This window comes from Mytilus galloprovincialis, chromosome 7, assembly GCF_965363235.1.
Source record: "Mytilus galloprovincialis chromosome 7, xbMytGall1.hap1.1, whole genome shotgun sequence".
Taxonomy (NCBI): Eukaryota; Metazoa; Mollusca; class Bivalvia; order Mytilida; family Mytilidae; genus Mytilus; species Mytilus galloprovincialis.
Genome location: NC_134844.1, coordinates 47,677,854 through 47,695,317, shown reverse-complemented (window position 1 = coordinate 47,695,317; position 17,464 = coordinate 47,677,854). Strand labels below are relative to the sequence as shown.

The window sequence follows — 17,464 nt, the reverse complement described above, 5'->3', positions numbered from 1 at the left end:
GGGTTTGTAGAATTAAACATCAGAAAGAATATGATCAAAATATGACAGTCTTTTTCAACCAAAATTGATTTTATTATAACAAAAACATTGTTAATATGTCAAATTATGCACAACATATTTTTAAAAAGGCAAATAAGCTTTTATTTCTATCAAACAAAATCTGTCATTGTATTCAGCTTCAAACATGTAGTTTCAAATGGTGTTTATTTGTGAATATCTTTAATTCAACATTTAAATTTATTTTTTTCCCCTGTGATTCTGGACTATCAGTAGACATTCAAGTACCAAAACTTATTAGAACAAAAGATAGCAACTCTTAACCCTTTCCCTTTCAGGCATTTTAGACCTTTACTTATCGAAAAGACATTATCAACATGATAAAAGTTTAAATGAATACTGCATTCGCATCAATGGTCATACACATGCCATGTTGGGCTCAAATGAAAGATAATTGGTAAAATATTTCAGAAAATTAAGTTTGAAGATAATTCGTCATTTTTTGGTCACGTGGTATATTTCCAAAAGTATGTGACTGTTGGAGAAAAAGTGAAAAAATACGAAATCCTTGGGCAAAAAATCGTGCAGAGACATATTGTTGCGCTGATAGGGTCAGGTTTTGGTGGAAACACAATGCCTCGAGTCTGTTGAAGACATATAAGTTATCATATTGCTTAAAAAGACGCATTACGTGCTATAGGCCTTGAAATATAGATGTCCGTAACATTCAAAATAACTTATTATAGACGCTCTTTTTGTCCAATTTCAAACTTGGACCCTAGTTATTTGTCTAATTCGTTTTCAATCAATCAGCAACCTAAATTTTGTTTTTACAAGAGAAAATTCGTTGAACTACCAATGCTAGCTTGATCAGGTACACCCTAGACCGAGCCCGATAGAGCAAAGGGGGTAAAAAAAAAAGGGGGGGGGGCAATTTGGCACACACATTCTTTTAAAAACATTTCATAGGTTTTCTTTTTGAAATTGAAAGTAAAGTTAAGTTAAGTTACATTTAATATAGGAAATTATTTTTCCAACCCCCCAGTGATTTTCCAACACTCAATCTTAGCGCCTCGGGATAGATCAGTGTACCCCTGCGCCACTGGTATTGTAAAAAGATCCTCATCCAGTTTGTTTTCTTTTAGAAATAATGTGTTCAGATGATAAATTTTTGTTGCCAAATGCATGATTTTTACGCAAATCTAGGAGGAATCCACTCTTTAAATGTCATTTTTTCATTGAAATATATACATGTTCCTTTATTCAAACAAAAGCGTTTTAAACTTTATCATACCGCAACACTTACGAAACCATGTTTTGTTACATCTATTTCAACTTTGCCAAAAAAAATTCAGAATATTTTAGTAGTTTTTGTCTCTTTTCCCATAATATCTTTAAGAAATGACTTCCGATTTTTAGTGTATTTCAAGTTTGTGATTGCGCTGCTACACTAAAAATTGCATTTTCAACTAGTGTACAAGTTAGAACTATTAGTTTAATACTATTCTTCAAACACTCTACAGAATAATTACACATCAGTAAGGGGCGAGTTGACTCTAAACATATAATAATAGAAGTTTGATGCACATTAAATCACATTGCTGGTTATCTGAGCCCTTAACCACATCTGTACGTCAGCAAATGGCGATGGAACAAGTCTAAATGCCCCAAAAAAATCTTGAAATTGGCTTCACCGGTAAGCTGTACCGGTGTGAAAGGGAAAGGGTTAATATCAACCAAAATAATATATCTACATACCATATCTGTCATTGGTAGGTGATGGTTGTCTATCTTGAAGCCTTCCAGAATAAGGATCCTCATCCTGTAGGTGACGACTTCCATAGGGGTTATCATCTGGTCGTGGCCTTCCACTGTAGGGGTCTTCGTCCCTGTATCTGTCATCTCCTGGGGGACCTCTACCAATTAAGGAATCCTCTTCTTCATCTTGTGGACCTCTACCTAAGTAAGGGTCATTGGCAGGAGGCTCTCTCCCAAAGTCTTCCACTGGTGGACCCCGTCTGTAAGGGTCATCTTCATCAGACGGAGGGTCTCCTCTGTATGGGTCTTCATCTCTATATCTATCATTATCTCTATACCTATCATTCCCTGGACCATCAAAATGATCTCTGTTGGCCAAATTTTCCTTACTTTGGAAAGGATCGTCAGCAAAAGGGTCCTGATGAACTATTGGAAGCCCATGATGTTTTACTTCAGGTCTGTAAGGACTGTCATCATAATCCCCAAATGTTTGTTCTTGTGGGGGTTGGTCCCCATAACTATCATTCAAGGGTCCTTCATGTCCCCTGTAGCCTTCTGGACCATGGCCATCATGGGGACTTCTAGGGTTGTCAAGACTTAAATCTGCAAGTCTATCCTCTGGAGGCATGTATCTATCATCTGGAGGCTGACCATATTGGTCTACATAACGATTATCATCCCTGTATCCGTCTATTCCTCTTGGGTCACTACCATAAGGCTGTTCATTGTAACGTTCCTGTGAGGGAGCCCCGTAACCCTCGTCATGGTATGGATCATTTTGGGGTATTCCTTTTTGAACATTGTACCTTTCTCCAACAGGAGAGTCCCTATAGAAAGAGTCACTGACATGAGAATCATTATGAGGATTGTTTGGAGGATGCTCACTAAAGGCAGACACATCACCATAGCGATCGTTTGGAGGTCCACCATAAGATACTTGTTCTGTTGGCTGATGACCCATGTCCCTAAAATATTTAATGTTTCATGATGACCTTTGTTTCTGTAAAATTCTTGATCACCATACATATTAAATTTTTTACTTATCTGTGAGAAACTAAAATCTTATTGAAAATTTAAAAATAACATGATTTAAAGATTTTCAATTCTGAGTTTTTCTTTACTGTTTCCTACATTTTATATTATTGTATCTCTTAAAACTGTCTGTATAAAACATTTTTATCATTTTAAACAATGAAAATAAATGTTATTATTCTAAGGTGGTTTTTTTTTGCAATAGATCCAAAACAAAACTTTCAAGCAGCAATTATGCATAATTGTTAACAAATTAAATCACTAAGAAAACACAAAGTTTGTCTAATGTTAGTACTCAAATCAAAATGATATGATTCAAAAAGCACCTTGTATAATACCAGTGAATTAAAGATTTAAAAATTTGAATATTTTAAAATAGTTGGTCTTTGTTAATATAAATACAAGAGTGCACACGCTGAAATGTCTCGCCTTCTATACTAATCATTGATATTATGTTGATAGTCCTAGGTATAAAGCTAAGCTTTATTACAACTGTCACATAAGCTTAACATTAACCAAGATAACTAAACAAAGACCAATGAACCTTGAAAATGAGGTCAAGGTCAGATGAAATATGCCAGGCAGACATGTACAGCTAACAATGCTTCTATACAACATATATAGTTGACCCATTACTTATAGTTTAAGAAAAATAGACCAAAACACAAAAACTTAACACTGTGCAATGAACTGTGAAAATGAGGTCACGGTCAAATAAAACCTGCGCGACTGACATAAAGATCATAAAATATTTCCATACACCAAATATAGTTGACCTATGGCATATAGTATTAGATAAAAAGCCCAAAACTCAAAACTTAACTTTGACCACTGAACCATGAAAATGAGGTCAGGGTCACATGACATCTGCCCGCTAGACATGTACACCTTACAATCATTCCATACAACAAATATAGTTATAGTAGACCTATTGCATATAGTATGAGAAAAACAGACCAAAACACAAAAATTTAACTATAACCACTGAACCATGAAAATGAGGTCAAGGTCAGATGACACCTGCCAGTTGGACATGTACACCTTACAGTCCTTCCATACACCGAATATACTAGCCCTATTGCTTATAGTATCTGAGATATGGACTTGACCACCAAAACTTAACCTTGTTCACTGATCCATGAAATGAGGTCGAGGTCAAGTGAAAACTGTCTGACAGACATGAGGACCTTGCAAGGTACGCACATATCAAATATAGTTATCCTATTACTTATAATAAGAGAGAATTCAACATTACAAAAAATTTGAACTTTTTTTTTCAAGTGGTCACTGAACCATGAAAATGAGGTCAAGGACATTGGACATGTGACTGACGGAAACTTCGTAACATGAAGCATCTATATGCAAAGTATGAAGCATCCAGCTTCCACCTTCTAAAATATAAAGCTTTTAAAAAGTGAGCTAACACCGCCGCCGCCGCCGCCGGATCACTATCCCTATGTCGAGCTTTCTGCAACAAAAGTTGCAGGCTCGACAATAAAAGCAATGTTCCTATTCTACATAATTAATGAGAAAAGGTGTATTAATCTTCAGATTTTAATGATGAAGGCCTCTCTTAATTCAGTCTTAGTGTGTTAAGCTGGTTTGACAAATGAAAAGAAGTGACGAATAATAAAATTATAGAATTTTTTAAACAAAACCGTAATAATACTAAATATCTTATTTTCCAGACTTGAAAGAAGGAAACCAACCCTTTATCACTAAAAATTCCTAAACTTATCTTACATAAAACTGTCTCTTTCAAGGGTATATAAGAAGTCTTTAAAGTTTTGCTAAAATAACTACAGTGGCTTGCAAAACTAACAGTCCTACACTTCAATGCTTTAAAATAGCCATTCATAAATGCAACCTAGGCAACTAAAATTATATTATTTTATTATCTTGTAGATTTTCTTGCAAAGCTATAATTTCAATGGATACTTTTCTTCTTTTTTTTCTAAACACCCTTTTTTTAAAAGTAATGAATTTGAGTTGCCTAAGTTTTACTATAACTGATACACACTAGCATGCTAATTTTTCAGGCATATAATACATGATTACATATCATGCATACAGATTCTGTCAACCTCATAATCAAAACTGATTAAAAAACATTTTTGAAAATTTTAACTCCAAAATAATAAAAGCTTATCAAAGGGAAATAAACCAAAATTATCTCCCTTTTTCTTATCACAAATCATGTTCACTTGCTTATTAGACAACAATTACATTTTGTGACTACAAACTATCCTTACTCCTTAATGTTGATTTAAAAGTTATGAGTAAAAATACTGACATCTTTTTTTTATTTTATTTAGTCCCACAAAAATATCCAATGAATGGTTCATGCAGATGTGCAAATTTCATATTATTTTTTGTTACAAATTAACTGATATTTTTTTAACTAATATAAATTTGAATAAGTCCTTTCTCAGCATCAACATGAATTCCACAGAACTTCCCATTAACAAGTTCCAATGAACGAACTACAAGAGAAAACTGTTCTAGATGACAATGATGATGACAGTGTTAACATGTTTGGTTATTTTACCCCTCTTCCATACAATGGAATCCGCAGTATCATGAGCAGGAGAAATAAGTTTTCCAGGATTATAAAATATGCTTAAGTTATATACACAAAGTTTCTTATAAATATTACCAACAACATACTTGGATTTTATGTTTAGAATATCTCAAAAGTTCTTCATAATGGCAAAAATTTGCAGTTAAAGAAAAAAAGAATTCATTTGGTATCATTTTCTAGTAAGATGAAAAATGATTTTTTAAAAGGTAACACAGTGTGAAACTGTAATTCTTTGAATCCTTCCCTAGATAAACTTTTTCCTTAAAAGCTATGTCTAATGATAAAATATTTATGATCAGACTAATTTAACTTTTTGATAACTTTTAAACATGTAAAAGAATTTCTCCAAAATGAATAATAAAAGTCTATTAAAGGAATATATAAGGTATCTCCCCCTTTCTATCTGTGAACATGAACAGACACAGATTAAAACAATCTAAAACTTATTTTCATTTCATTTAGACACATATTTCTTAGTTTTTCCAAAAGCTGATGATTTCAAATTATCTTCTATAATCCTAGATCACTTCACAAAAATCCCACAATGCATTTCAATCTCTTATGACAACTTTTTTTTAAAATATACAATACAATTTTTTTTTCAAAATATGTGTTTGATTATATGCTTACAATGAAATACACATTCTGAAAAACATGCTACAAAATGCTTTTTAATACAAACTTAAATCATTTATTGTAATTTTACTGACTGACTTAATTACTTTTCACAAATAATTTTATAATAATAAATGTTTTCAACAACTTTTTGAACATGTCTTTTATGTTACGTTTCCTAACATTTCTTAAAATATTTTCAAAAGTAAATCAATAAATTTCATGAATAAAATGAACAAACAGAAAATCTTAACAATTTTTGCATGGTGGGACACCTAACTGAACATTTTCATTTAAGGCTAGGCTGACAAGTCATTTCCAGAAATCATTACAAATATTCTAAGTTTAACTTCCATAATTTGAGTACAAATTCAAAATAGAATGATTTCTGGTCATTTGTGTCACACCTAGAGCTTAACTGAGCATGCTCTATAACCCATCTACCTAGGATCATAATGATACTGCTGCTGAGGTCGCTGGAAGCTATCGTTAGAGGCCAAACTGTAGCGAGGTGAGTTATCGTTATAATAATCGCTAGCATATTGCTGTTGGTTCAACCTTGTGGGTGTTCCCGGGGATCCTCTCATATCGTCATACCCTGGCTGTCTAGCTAATGATGAGTATGATGTGTAGTTGTCATTAGGGTGGTTTTCTCTCTGTGCCTAAAAAGAGGAACATAAGATTTACATTCTGTACTTGCACAAATATTTTTTAAAAACCTAGCAGTTCCTATGGGTTATTTTCAAAAAGTTCTAATAGATTATCGCTGATCATCTAAGCAAGATTGATTTTCTTGCTTGAGCCGGTGCAGCCAATGATAATCTGTTTATCGCTATTTAATCTATGACAGCGTTGTTAATTTCATTGAAAATGGGCACATATGCCCTTAGTTAATACTAGCAATATTTTTCCATATCACTCTACTGTGCTGACAAAAGAAATTATCAGTCAGTAAGATCAAAGGAAAATTTCATAATATAGCGATAATTGTTGATACACATACAGTATCAATCAATTATAAGCCATTTCAGGAAAATCCCCTTTCTGTCAACAGATACAATAATGCTACAATATCTTCACTTATCAATTTAAACTTTAATTTTGAATCTTTCAAACAACTTTGAGAAATGCAAAATGTTGCATTTCATTTAAATTCGGTTTAACATGGTCATTACTGTTAAATGCCAGTTATGTTTGGAGTGTTGAGATAAAACATTTAGAAGGAAATTAATCATGATTTATCAGACAATTTCAAATATTCCAAAATTGAGGTAAAAATCAATACACAATACACAATTTGATGTTATTGTACATGTAAATGTCAATCATTTATCTAATCTTCAAGTACCTAATAAGAGTCTGTTATTGTCATAAATTTTGTAGAAGTTGACCCTCATAGACAGGACAGGTAACCCCTTATCTAGGTTATTTGTACCACCACTGAGAATGGTGTCTAGAACTTGTCAAGTCAAAAGTAACAGACATATCAGGGTGAGAATAAGATATTTATTCATTACTACTTCTATTCATGCTATTAGACCAGTTTTTTATGCCTTTCTTGAAAATTGGGATTAGCACATGCTTCACAATGTTACATCTGCCCATTATATTAGAAAATACGAAATAAGGAATAAGATGGGAGATGTTTGTTGCAATATTTGTCAAGTCCTGTTGTCATTTATAAGTTTTTTGGTCAATCTTCTCGATAGATTAATTTAATGGGGCACTTTCAAAGAAAACATTGAGCAAAACTTTGACAGACTTGGACAGTATTGTCCAACTACATTGCAGATTTTTCTTTGACAATGTCTTTAATAAAGAAATAATTGATGCAAGCTATACTTTATTGTAAATAAATTATAGCTTGCATCAATTTTTTTCGATTCTGAATAGGACTATTAAGGTAATTTCTATGTCCAATAAGTATAAGTGTTAAAGCGTTTTTGTAGGCTCTTCCATGAACCTCCCTTTTTTGTTTGTAAAGAAGCAAACAGCTGGCACTGTGATTTTTCAGAGGGAGGAGTTTGAACAGCCAGCATGAACAGTTGTCGTATCTAGGTCAAATATGTCAATTTTGGAATGCAACATATTACAGTCATAATAAATGAATTAGTAACATCATGTGTACCATTTAAGAGTTTGAATGTGTTTTAAAGTTAAGTGCATGATAATTTGATAAAACTCATTATTCTGAAGAAGTCAATATACGCATGTGCAAACAAATTTTATTGGATTTAGAGCATGGGTTTGTTCACAAAGCGAAAGAAGCACGTCATATTAGAATGAACAACTTTGACAGTGATAAGCAATGACTTGGACCAAGTTAATCTTATCAAAGAAAAAAACTTTGATAGTGAACCAAACTAAGGTCACTAAATCCTTGTCCTTACCATTCTGTTTCTGTCGTTACTCTGTAATGATGTATGAGATGCGTGAGGTGACCTTTGGTCCATGTAATGGGGGTCGTAGCCCTGATTGTAGGAATCATTATACAATTGTCTCCCTCCACCACTGTAGGGGTCCTCCACGTAATCCATGTTGTTGTCTCTGAAAAATAGCAACAAAATTATTCTAATGTGGAAGGACTATAAAAGTTTAAAGGAAGAAAATTCTGTTTTGAACAATCTTTTAGAGCATGTAATTTCAGCAAATATATATCTAACTAAATGATGTCTTTTCAATCGTTCAATCTTCTGCAGTATTTTACAATGTTTTAAAATGATAAATTTGTGTGAACATGTATGGTTTTTTTTTCTTCTGTTTTACAATATGATGATGAAAAACCTTGTTCATTTACAAATAATCTCAAAATATCAACTGACACAATAACTGAATATGGCAGGCATCAAATAGATACATACTTCAACTGACACAATAACTAAATATGGCTGGCATCAAATATATACATACTTTATTTAATCATTGAAATTTCATCTTATTGACTTATATTGTTCAATAGGTCTGATTTCACAAACCATTTATAAAGTTGCTCTTAGAAGTTTGCAAAACTGGAGAGGTGCATTTACTTGTGTAAGAGTAACAGACCTCATATATAGTAAAGTATTTCTGCACACAAAAGATGAGATATGGGCATATAGCTAAAGCATAGGGAGCAATAACATTCAACTTCAATATTTGTATTGAAATAGTGATTTCTAAGTTATAAAATGTCATTAAAAGTATTTCATAACCTCTAAAAACTTTTATGAGTTTAGTAGTACCTAATCATTTCATCAAATTCAGTCCTTATATTTAAGTTTTTGACATTTTTTTTTAAATGTTTTATTTATACATGATTTATAAACTTAATGACTTAATTTTTTAAATGTAAAACACTTTTGACCTGTAATCAAAGTTTATTCTAATTCAACTTGAGACTAATTTCATGGCAGTATATTATGTCATTTTATGTAATAAACATACCCAAATGTGCCCCTGTTATCAAGCTCTCTCCTAAAAATAAAGAAAAAAGAATCTAAAACTATATTGTATACAAGTTTAAATACTTGGAGGTAATCATGTAATGAATCCTTATTACATAGATGTTTTTCTTTGACAAATACACAGGTGGAAACAACTGAATCTTTTGATGAACCCATGTGACTTGACATGCAAGTTAGAAGTTCCAAAAAAATAATAAACTTTATTTCCTCTTTTTAATCAAAGGAACAAAGAATACAAGGTATGTACCACGAACATGACATAGTTGATACAGTGCATTATGCATGATATGTGATGGAAGAAGTGGGAACGTGTACCCGCAGACTGAAAGACCTACAAACCACTGACAATAAGAAGCTTACATGCCCGTAGGAGTGTTACAACTGTGACATTAATGTCCTGGACAACTTACTATTTACTATGACCTGGTAATTTAATCCTGTTTTAAATTCAAGTTTTCTTTCTTTGCCAATAACATAATTATCCCTGAATTTAAAAGGTTTAAAGCTCTTCTCACGAGAACAGTAAACAATAATATACCCTAAATGTAAACCTAGTGTTCTCTTTTGTGCAGACTCCTCGACATAAATATCTCACAACAAAGGGAAGTACATATTTTTAATGCAATTTTCAATCCTAAAATTTTTAAACATGAATAGGCATTTATTTGAGTAACAAAAAATAAGTATAACATAAAGCGTTAAGCCACTTTTATAACAAAACACACAATATAATACTCAGGGTCTATAGAGTTATCAAATTTCATACTTTTGATCAAACTTGTATAAGTCATCTTATATTATCTACAAAAAAATTTACATTTTGGTTGAGTTTATGTTTGTAATTTATAAAGTCCCCAATATTTATATCAAAAGCTACGAACCATATTTACCATGTTTACCTCAATTAACTTATATCCACTAGAGTTTCAATTTTTTCAAACAAAAATATTTGCACTGCAAGCAATGGTAAGAAATGGCTATATGTGATTTGAAACATTTCAATAAATCAAAGAAGATGGTGCCTGAGGACTGAATGACCCTTCTAAAGCTTGCTAAAATATGGGGAAATTCTTTTTTGACAGACTGACTGGGAAAAGGTAATAGTTAGTGTCCCTTTTGCCTTGTGTAGGGGCATAAAATTGGACAGTTTAAATGAAATTTTCTTGAAATATTAATAAAAATTTATATTTTAAAGCTTCAAAATTTTAATGTATCCATCAATTAAACTAAAACTTCCAATATCACAGATATTCAGTTTTCTCAAGCTGCTTTTGGAATAGATTTTAAATCAAAACATATATAAATGCTGTGCTATATATAAGGGAAACAGTGCTACAGGTATTAGATATTTTGGGAGATCATTTATATACACAACTTCCACAAGATACATGTACATTCTAATGATTTTATAACCATATATAAATATTATTGTTGGATGTCATCAGATAGCTGGAAGGAATACTTTAAAACTTAAATATTTTTCCAAGTTGGTGCCAATAACAAACTCAAATTCTTACTAATACATAACACAGAAAAACAACTTCTTTGATTGGATTTGAATTGTAAATTCTTTTTTATATTTCGGTAAATATATTTTGATGGCGATGGATATTGCAAATGCATCAGCAGAATTCTCAAAATCTTTTCATTGGTAGTTCTTTACAAAAATCTGCTAGTCCTTTAACCATTGTTTTTATTGCAAAACACAATAAATCGTGTCAGTCCTTTGCAAAATTTGGTGGTCAAAAACTTCGGACCATCATTTTTGTAGAACTCTGCATTTGTACAACAATTGTTGCGTTTTCTACTACTCGGGTCTAAAGTGTCCTTTAATTTCTGTTTATTTGTTTTATTACTTCCTTGGTCATAACATTGAACTATCAATGTACAAGATGAAATATTTACATATACCTCAAGAGACATATACAGGTACCTTGCAGAATGACATGCTAATTATACGATAAAGGATACACGAAAAATATTGACTAAGTTATGCTTATTATTTTAAAACCAATCCACTTATTTAATGTAAATAAAGACTACAAGTACTACATGTATATAAAATAAACCCAAGCCCAACAAATTCCAATATTTTAATCTAATAAAATATCACATAAAGTAATTAATTTTTTAACCACATAATACCACATATTATGCCAAAGCTTATTTTAGTCTGAAAATATTTAATTTTTGCGTAACCAATCTTTTATCTTTATTTACATGTGTCACATAATTGAAATTTAAACAACTTCAGAACAGTGAAGGATATGCTCTGATGGCCACGGTATTTTTATCTTCATTGTATACACAGCTGTATTGGAATGTCCTGAACATTTTAAAAGTAGCAAAGTTTAAAAGATCTTTGATCAATGAGCTAGAGATCAATTAACTCTGGTGGACACTTGAACAGTGACTAAATTTAATCACAACAGTTTGACCTACCGGTAAATCCCCTTGTAAGGTATCTATTTTTCGAAAATGAAATGTTTGAATACTTTAAGACTCTGAATATAAATGGAATGCCAAACCACAATGACTTACATATGCATACAAAGTATAGATGTTTGATATAGTGGGCACTATCAGTGCTTTTTTAAAATAATTCAACTGATAAGACAAATTAACAAAATAGCCATTTGGCAGCCTTCCCAATCTTTCGAAAATTCATGGCACAGAATAAAATAAACTAATAAAGGGAGACATGGGCAAATAAAAATGTTACCCTAATGTATTTAGCACTGATACTTTCAAAGCTGTCTTCCTTTTGTCCCTAGGGCTTGTTAACAGTAAGTTTTTAAAACACATATTTGGAATGTAATGGAAACAGAAGAAATACATGAATTTGATGAAAATAACCCTTCATGACTGATGTTGATGATTTGATTTTTTGTGTTTTAACACATCTTTTAAGCACTGCTTTTCGGCAATTTCTTAGCGGCCAGTTTGTTTTTATTGGTGGAGGAAGCCAGAGTGCTCGTAGAAAACCATGACCTTCAAAAGGAAAACTGGCATTCCTAGTCTATTGAGATTTGGGTTGAGTGCACCGGCACAAGCAGGGGTTTGACCTCACAACCTCAATGATGACTGGCTATTGATTACAGTAGTAACTACTTAGACACATCGACCACAGAGGCCCCAAACAAGATACAAAGGGATATGATAAACAATTGTATCCAAACAAAAATATTTTATAATTTTTCTGGGTAACAATTTTATAAAAGGAGAAAAAATTGTACATGTGAATGCCCTTCAATTCATGATCATGATTTCAATGGTATGAAAGCCTATAAGAATTTTTTTACGTTATTCCTGAATTCACATTTTACCATGAAATCCACAATAGCTAAACCTCAGGAATAAGAATGAGTACTTAGTATATATGGGTCAGAATTTACTGTCATGAAATTTTTGTTACATCCAAAACTGTCTTTTTAGAAAATTTAAAACTACTCTTAAAATGAAAAGGCCACTGTAAATTAAACCTTGGGATCAAGGCCTTTCCATTTCTGTATGCAAAAAGATAACTTGTTCATGCAACATGATATTAGTGGCCTTTTTTCATTTCATTGAATGATGTAACACAGACTCCAAAACTTCTTGTAAATACTGGTTTTCAGAAATTCTATGAACAATTTAACATCTGTGTAGGGTTAAGTCTGTTCATTATCTCTAAACAGATTAAATACTAGCAGTATTCTGTCTAATTTTGAACCATATTCAAGAAATTTCACTTTTAAACTCATGGATGTAACAGGACACAATTTCGGATTTCTTTTCATGTTTCTGAATATACCACAATCAATTTTTGGTGAAAGGTTACAGGATATCAGAAATGCATGGTGCAGATGAAAAAAAAAGTTGACTAAATCCAATTGGTTCCTCATACTTTTTTTATTATAAACTATTTTTCAAATTTGTTGTCTTTGTTACATCAAAAATTGATTTAGTTTCAGTGTTACACCATATACTGCAGTATCCATATTAGCTTATCTTTTCATGGACCTTTCCTAGTATTAATATTGTGGTGCAATGTGAACTAATCTCCGTGTGTAAATTGGGTTACTTTTATTCATGAATTTTTCATTAGCCTAAATTTTGACAAACAATCCAAGGGTGTAACAATGAAACCATATTCTACAGACTTATTGCAGCGAAATGGTTGTACCATTCTTCATCTATCATAAATCTGTTTACATCAAACTTAGCCATACCAAATTTGTCAGGTTAACAATCTTTATGATATCAGATTTAGAAATAACAAAATTAATCACAGTAATCCTTCATTACATGTATATTTATGTGGTAAATATAACTGAAATATTTCATGTACATGATGTAACTAATGTCTGGTTTGCACTTCCTTCAATTTTGCAACCTTGTTTTCTTCCATTGAAAGTTGAAAAGACTGCATGTGTTGAATATGGTTGTACATTAGTATGACATTATGTCATAAATTTTTCAAAACATCAATTGAATATTGCTATTATGTTAATTGGTTCTCTTTTATTTAATTTATTAGTGTTGTATATAAGATGTAACAAATTGACACTATTTTCATGGATGTCCAACACTTGCGTATTTGAAGTACTTCTAGGAAAAACAGTCCATGCACAACATTATACCCGAATGTTGGAACAGTTTATCTCCGGGTAAATCTGCATGTTTTTGACAGGGAACATCTCAAAGCTGTTTTAAGTAACATTTTTTGGATGTAACATTTATGACACAAAATGTTACATCTTCAATTTCTGCAAATATAACCTATTTTCTCGTTTTAATATGACATGTATACCCTATTAAGCACCATTAAATAGTTATCTAACACCTCTTATTGATATTAATATTCATATAGCAAAGAGTATTTGAAAGATACAATCAACTGAGACGTATTTTTAACCACATGATTTTTACGGACACGATAAATTCAACAAAATGTCCACCAAAAATCACATTGAAATTTAGTATAAAAAACACTTGCATCAGAAAAAGTGGAATTCTATTGGGATTATTTATATCATCATTTTGCAAATTTTCTTTCATTTTATGTTTTATTCATTCTGAATCTTAATTGACTATACATTTTAAGAAATTGTCAGATGTAACACAAATTCCATGACAGTAAATTCTGACCCATATACATATTATTTCAGGCCTACATGTATATGTACAAGGATAATGTTTATGGTTATTGATACATGTACATTATCATGTTCAAGATTCAGACTTAAATGCATAAATGACTAATCATGCAAAAACATATATGTCAGAAAGATGTCCTATAAAATTGAAGCTCTACAACAATTAATGCAACTAAACAAAGGTTAGGAATGAGCAGTACTTATGCAAACCCCTGTTTAAATTTCAGGCACTACCATCAAATTGTGGCAAAGTAAAGCAATGGGATTTATTCTACATCCTAAAATAACCTCCCCCCCCCCCCCCAACCAAAAAAAAATAATCATAAAATTGAGAATGGAAATGGGGAATGTGTCAAAGAGACAACAACCCGACCATAGAAAAAACAACAGCAGAAGGTCATGTTTATCATGTTTATTTATATCTTTTAATCATTTGTCAACAATCTTTCTAAATGTATTGGCAAATGTTGATTGAATGAAAAAAAAAACAATTTGCTTTTAGAAATCAGTGAGATCAGAATCTTAGAGACCAGTTTGGTTAGGTATATTCATTGCCTGATGAAATTCAAATACAGATACCTCACCATCCTAACATTAAAACCTACCCGCTACCAAAAATACTTACAGGCAGGAGTCAAGGAGGTGTGAGCTCATTTTAGAGTCCCCCACAGTATCATCATGGAGTCGTGAGTCAGAGTGAGGACTACGCCAATAAGAATCATCTGCGCTATTGATGCTATTCATACTATCAGCCTGACTTCCCACCCTGTACTGCAATAATATAAAACCAAACACTGCTAGAGATCCATGCAAAACTAAAAAGGGTAACTAAATACCTAACAGAAATTGGCTATGTGTGAACTACAGTCAAACCTGGTATAAAGGTCACCCATCATATGAGATGGGATCTTTTGAAAGGTAGTTCAATATGAATTGGTATCAATACAGTGGGACAATTCCAAATGAGGATGACCTGACATTTTCAGTAAATACACAAGACCTTTAGATATAGCAGGTTTGACTATAAAGGTTCTACTGTAAAATAGGATACTTATACAGGTAAAAACTAGTCCAAACACCAAAACAAATAAATGGTATTCTGGGAGAAGCAAACAAGTTATAAACTATCCATAACAAGCTGCAACCCAATTCTAATATTGTACATATACAACATGCAGAGTACAATTAAATGTACAAGCTTTTTGAAATTCATATGTACTTATATTGTTAGGCATCAAATGTACACATATAATATGTACAGACATTGATATTCAGATCATGTCCTCAATGCAATCCAAAATTCTATTTTAACTATGTAATGCAAGTACCTTACAATGTATACCCCAGCAAAATTATATGTTTTGATTTAGTTTTTCCTGAAAATGTCACAGCATATAAATTAGGATATGTGGTATGATTGCTGGAGAAGCAACTCTCCACAAGAGACCAGAAGACATGAATGACCTAGAAGTTAACAACAGGCTACGTTTTTAAGTAACAAAGATCTTCCTTTTCTCTCATTTTATTAATTTTTAAAATATTAGAATTCATTTATACTGTTTGTGTACCCATTAAACAATGAAGATAGATTAAAACCCAATCAGGTCCAAAACCTTAATTAATCATTGGCTAACATGATAAGTTCTCGGAAATCTAATATCAAATGAAAGCAATCTAATGTTTCAGTTTGTATACATATAGGAGAAAATGTGATATCACAAAGACGCTTATACTTTCAGATTTAATAGGAAATGTCAATTTCAAAACATAAATATTTGCCCAAATTCAATCATAGGTCTTAGTACAAACCTATATGACCACACAAGTAACTTGCTAATTAGCTTGCTAAATATATGAACCTCAGCGATATTAAAGCCAAGTACAATCAGGTATTGTTAGCCATTTAACACCTGTTTATTAGTTTTACTTTCATCTACTTAGCTATCAATTAATGACATGAAATCATTTTCGGTATAATTGTAATTTATACATGTAATAAATTTTACCTCTAGCTGACCCAGACAGTAGCGATTTAATTTATCAAATGTCTTTATGAGAGTTGATATCATTCAACTGTAAACTGAGAACATGAAATGCATGTTTTTAACAAAAAGAAAACTTTGGCTATTTTGAGACGAGTAATTATCTAAACAGGGAAATGATTTCAAACGAAAAATTCAAATTACTCAAATATCTTGGTAACTAAAACCAAGTTTATTTTTGAAACCTTTGTGTCTTTATAATTTGATGAAAGTGAATAAATCATGTTTTAATATAAAGTCAAGATTAATCTTTAAAGTGCTTACACATTGCAAAAGTATTCAGGTAGGAAAAACACATTGTTTTATAACCAGAAACATTGATAAATTACAACTTGTGGACACAGAATTGAAATTTTTGGCTGTTGAGTGTGTATTTAAATTTTGTTTAGGACCAATATCAGTGATAGGTGAAAATAACTACATGTATGTGCCCAAAAAATAATCAAATGCATTCCTAAAACCGATTATACAACATTTTTAGGTCCACCTTTAAAATACCTGAAAGATACCCGTATAAATCAAGTTATACAAAACATCCTGTGTGGAGTCAATACAAGTCTTCATTTTAAAAGTGGTCTACAAGCCAGTGAATATCTGGTATACCAAGTAATTCAATTGATACATTTGTTAAATTTAGGCTAATGTATAAAAATATACATGATATACGTCAAGTTATTCTTTTTACTTAGTAATTGTATTTATACATAACAATCTTAACATAAACTTATCATGCTTGCTTATACATGGTATACAGTGTAATACTTCAAAAGTCATGAATAAATACTGCAAGCAATCTTTGATATCAGAAAATTCATTTTAGTTTTAGAAAATAATAAGTTTCTTGTTCAATTTATCATA

The 17,464-nt window shown here is 31.6% G+C and overlaps 1 protein-coding gene across 5 annotated transcripts in view; it reads right to left on the bottom strand.

Moving 5' to 3' along the window:
• LOC143083143 (uncharacterized) overlaps positions 1–17,464 on the bottom strand; it is a 60,183-nt gene that overhangs the window by 32,762 nt on the left and 9,957 nt on the right. For 3 of the 5 annotated variants that reach the window (XM_076259377.1, XM_076259378.1, XM_076259379.1), the window contains exons 4-8: positions 15,190–15,335; positions 9,407–9,436; positions 8,374–8,530; positions 6,428–6,645; positions 1,756–2,720 (exon numbers count right to left, since the gene is read on the bottom strand). In XM_076259377.1, the coding sequence (XP_076115492.1) occupies positions 1,756–2,720; positions 6,428–6,645; positions 8,374–8,530; positions 9,407–9,436; positions 15,190–15,335 (1,516 nt within the window). The remainder of the gene's footprint in view (positions 1–1,755; positions 2,721–6,427; positions 6,646–8,373; positions 8,531–9,406; positions 9,437–15,189; positions 15,336–17,464) is intronic. The other 2 variants (XM_076259380.1, XM_076259381.1) reach the window with 2 other exon arrangements.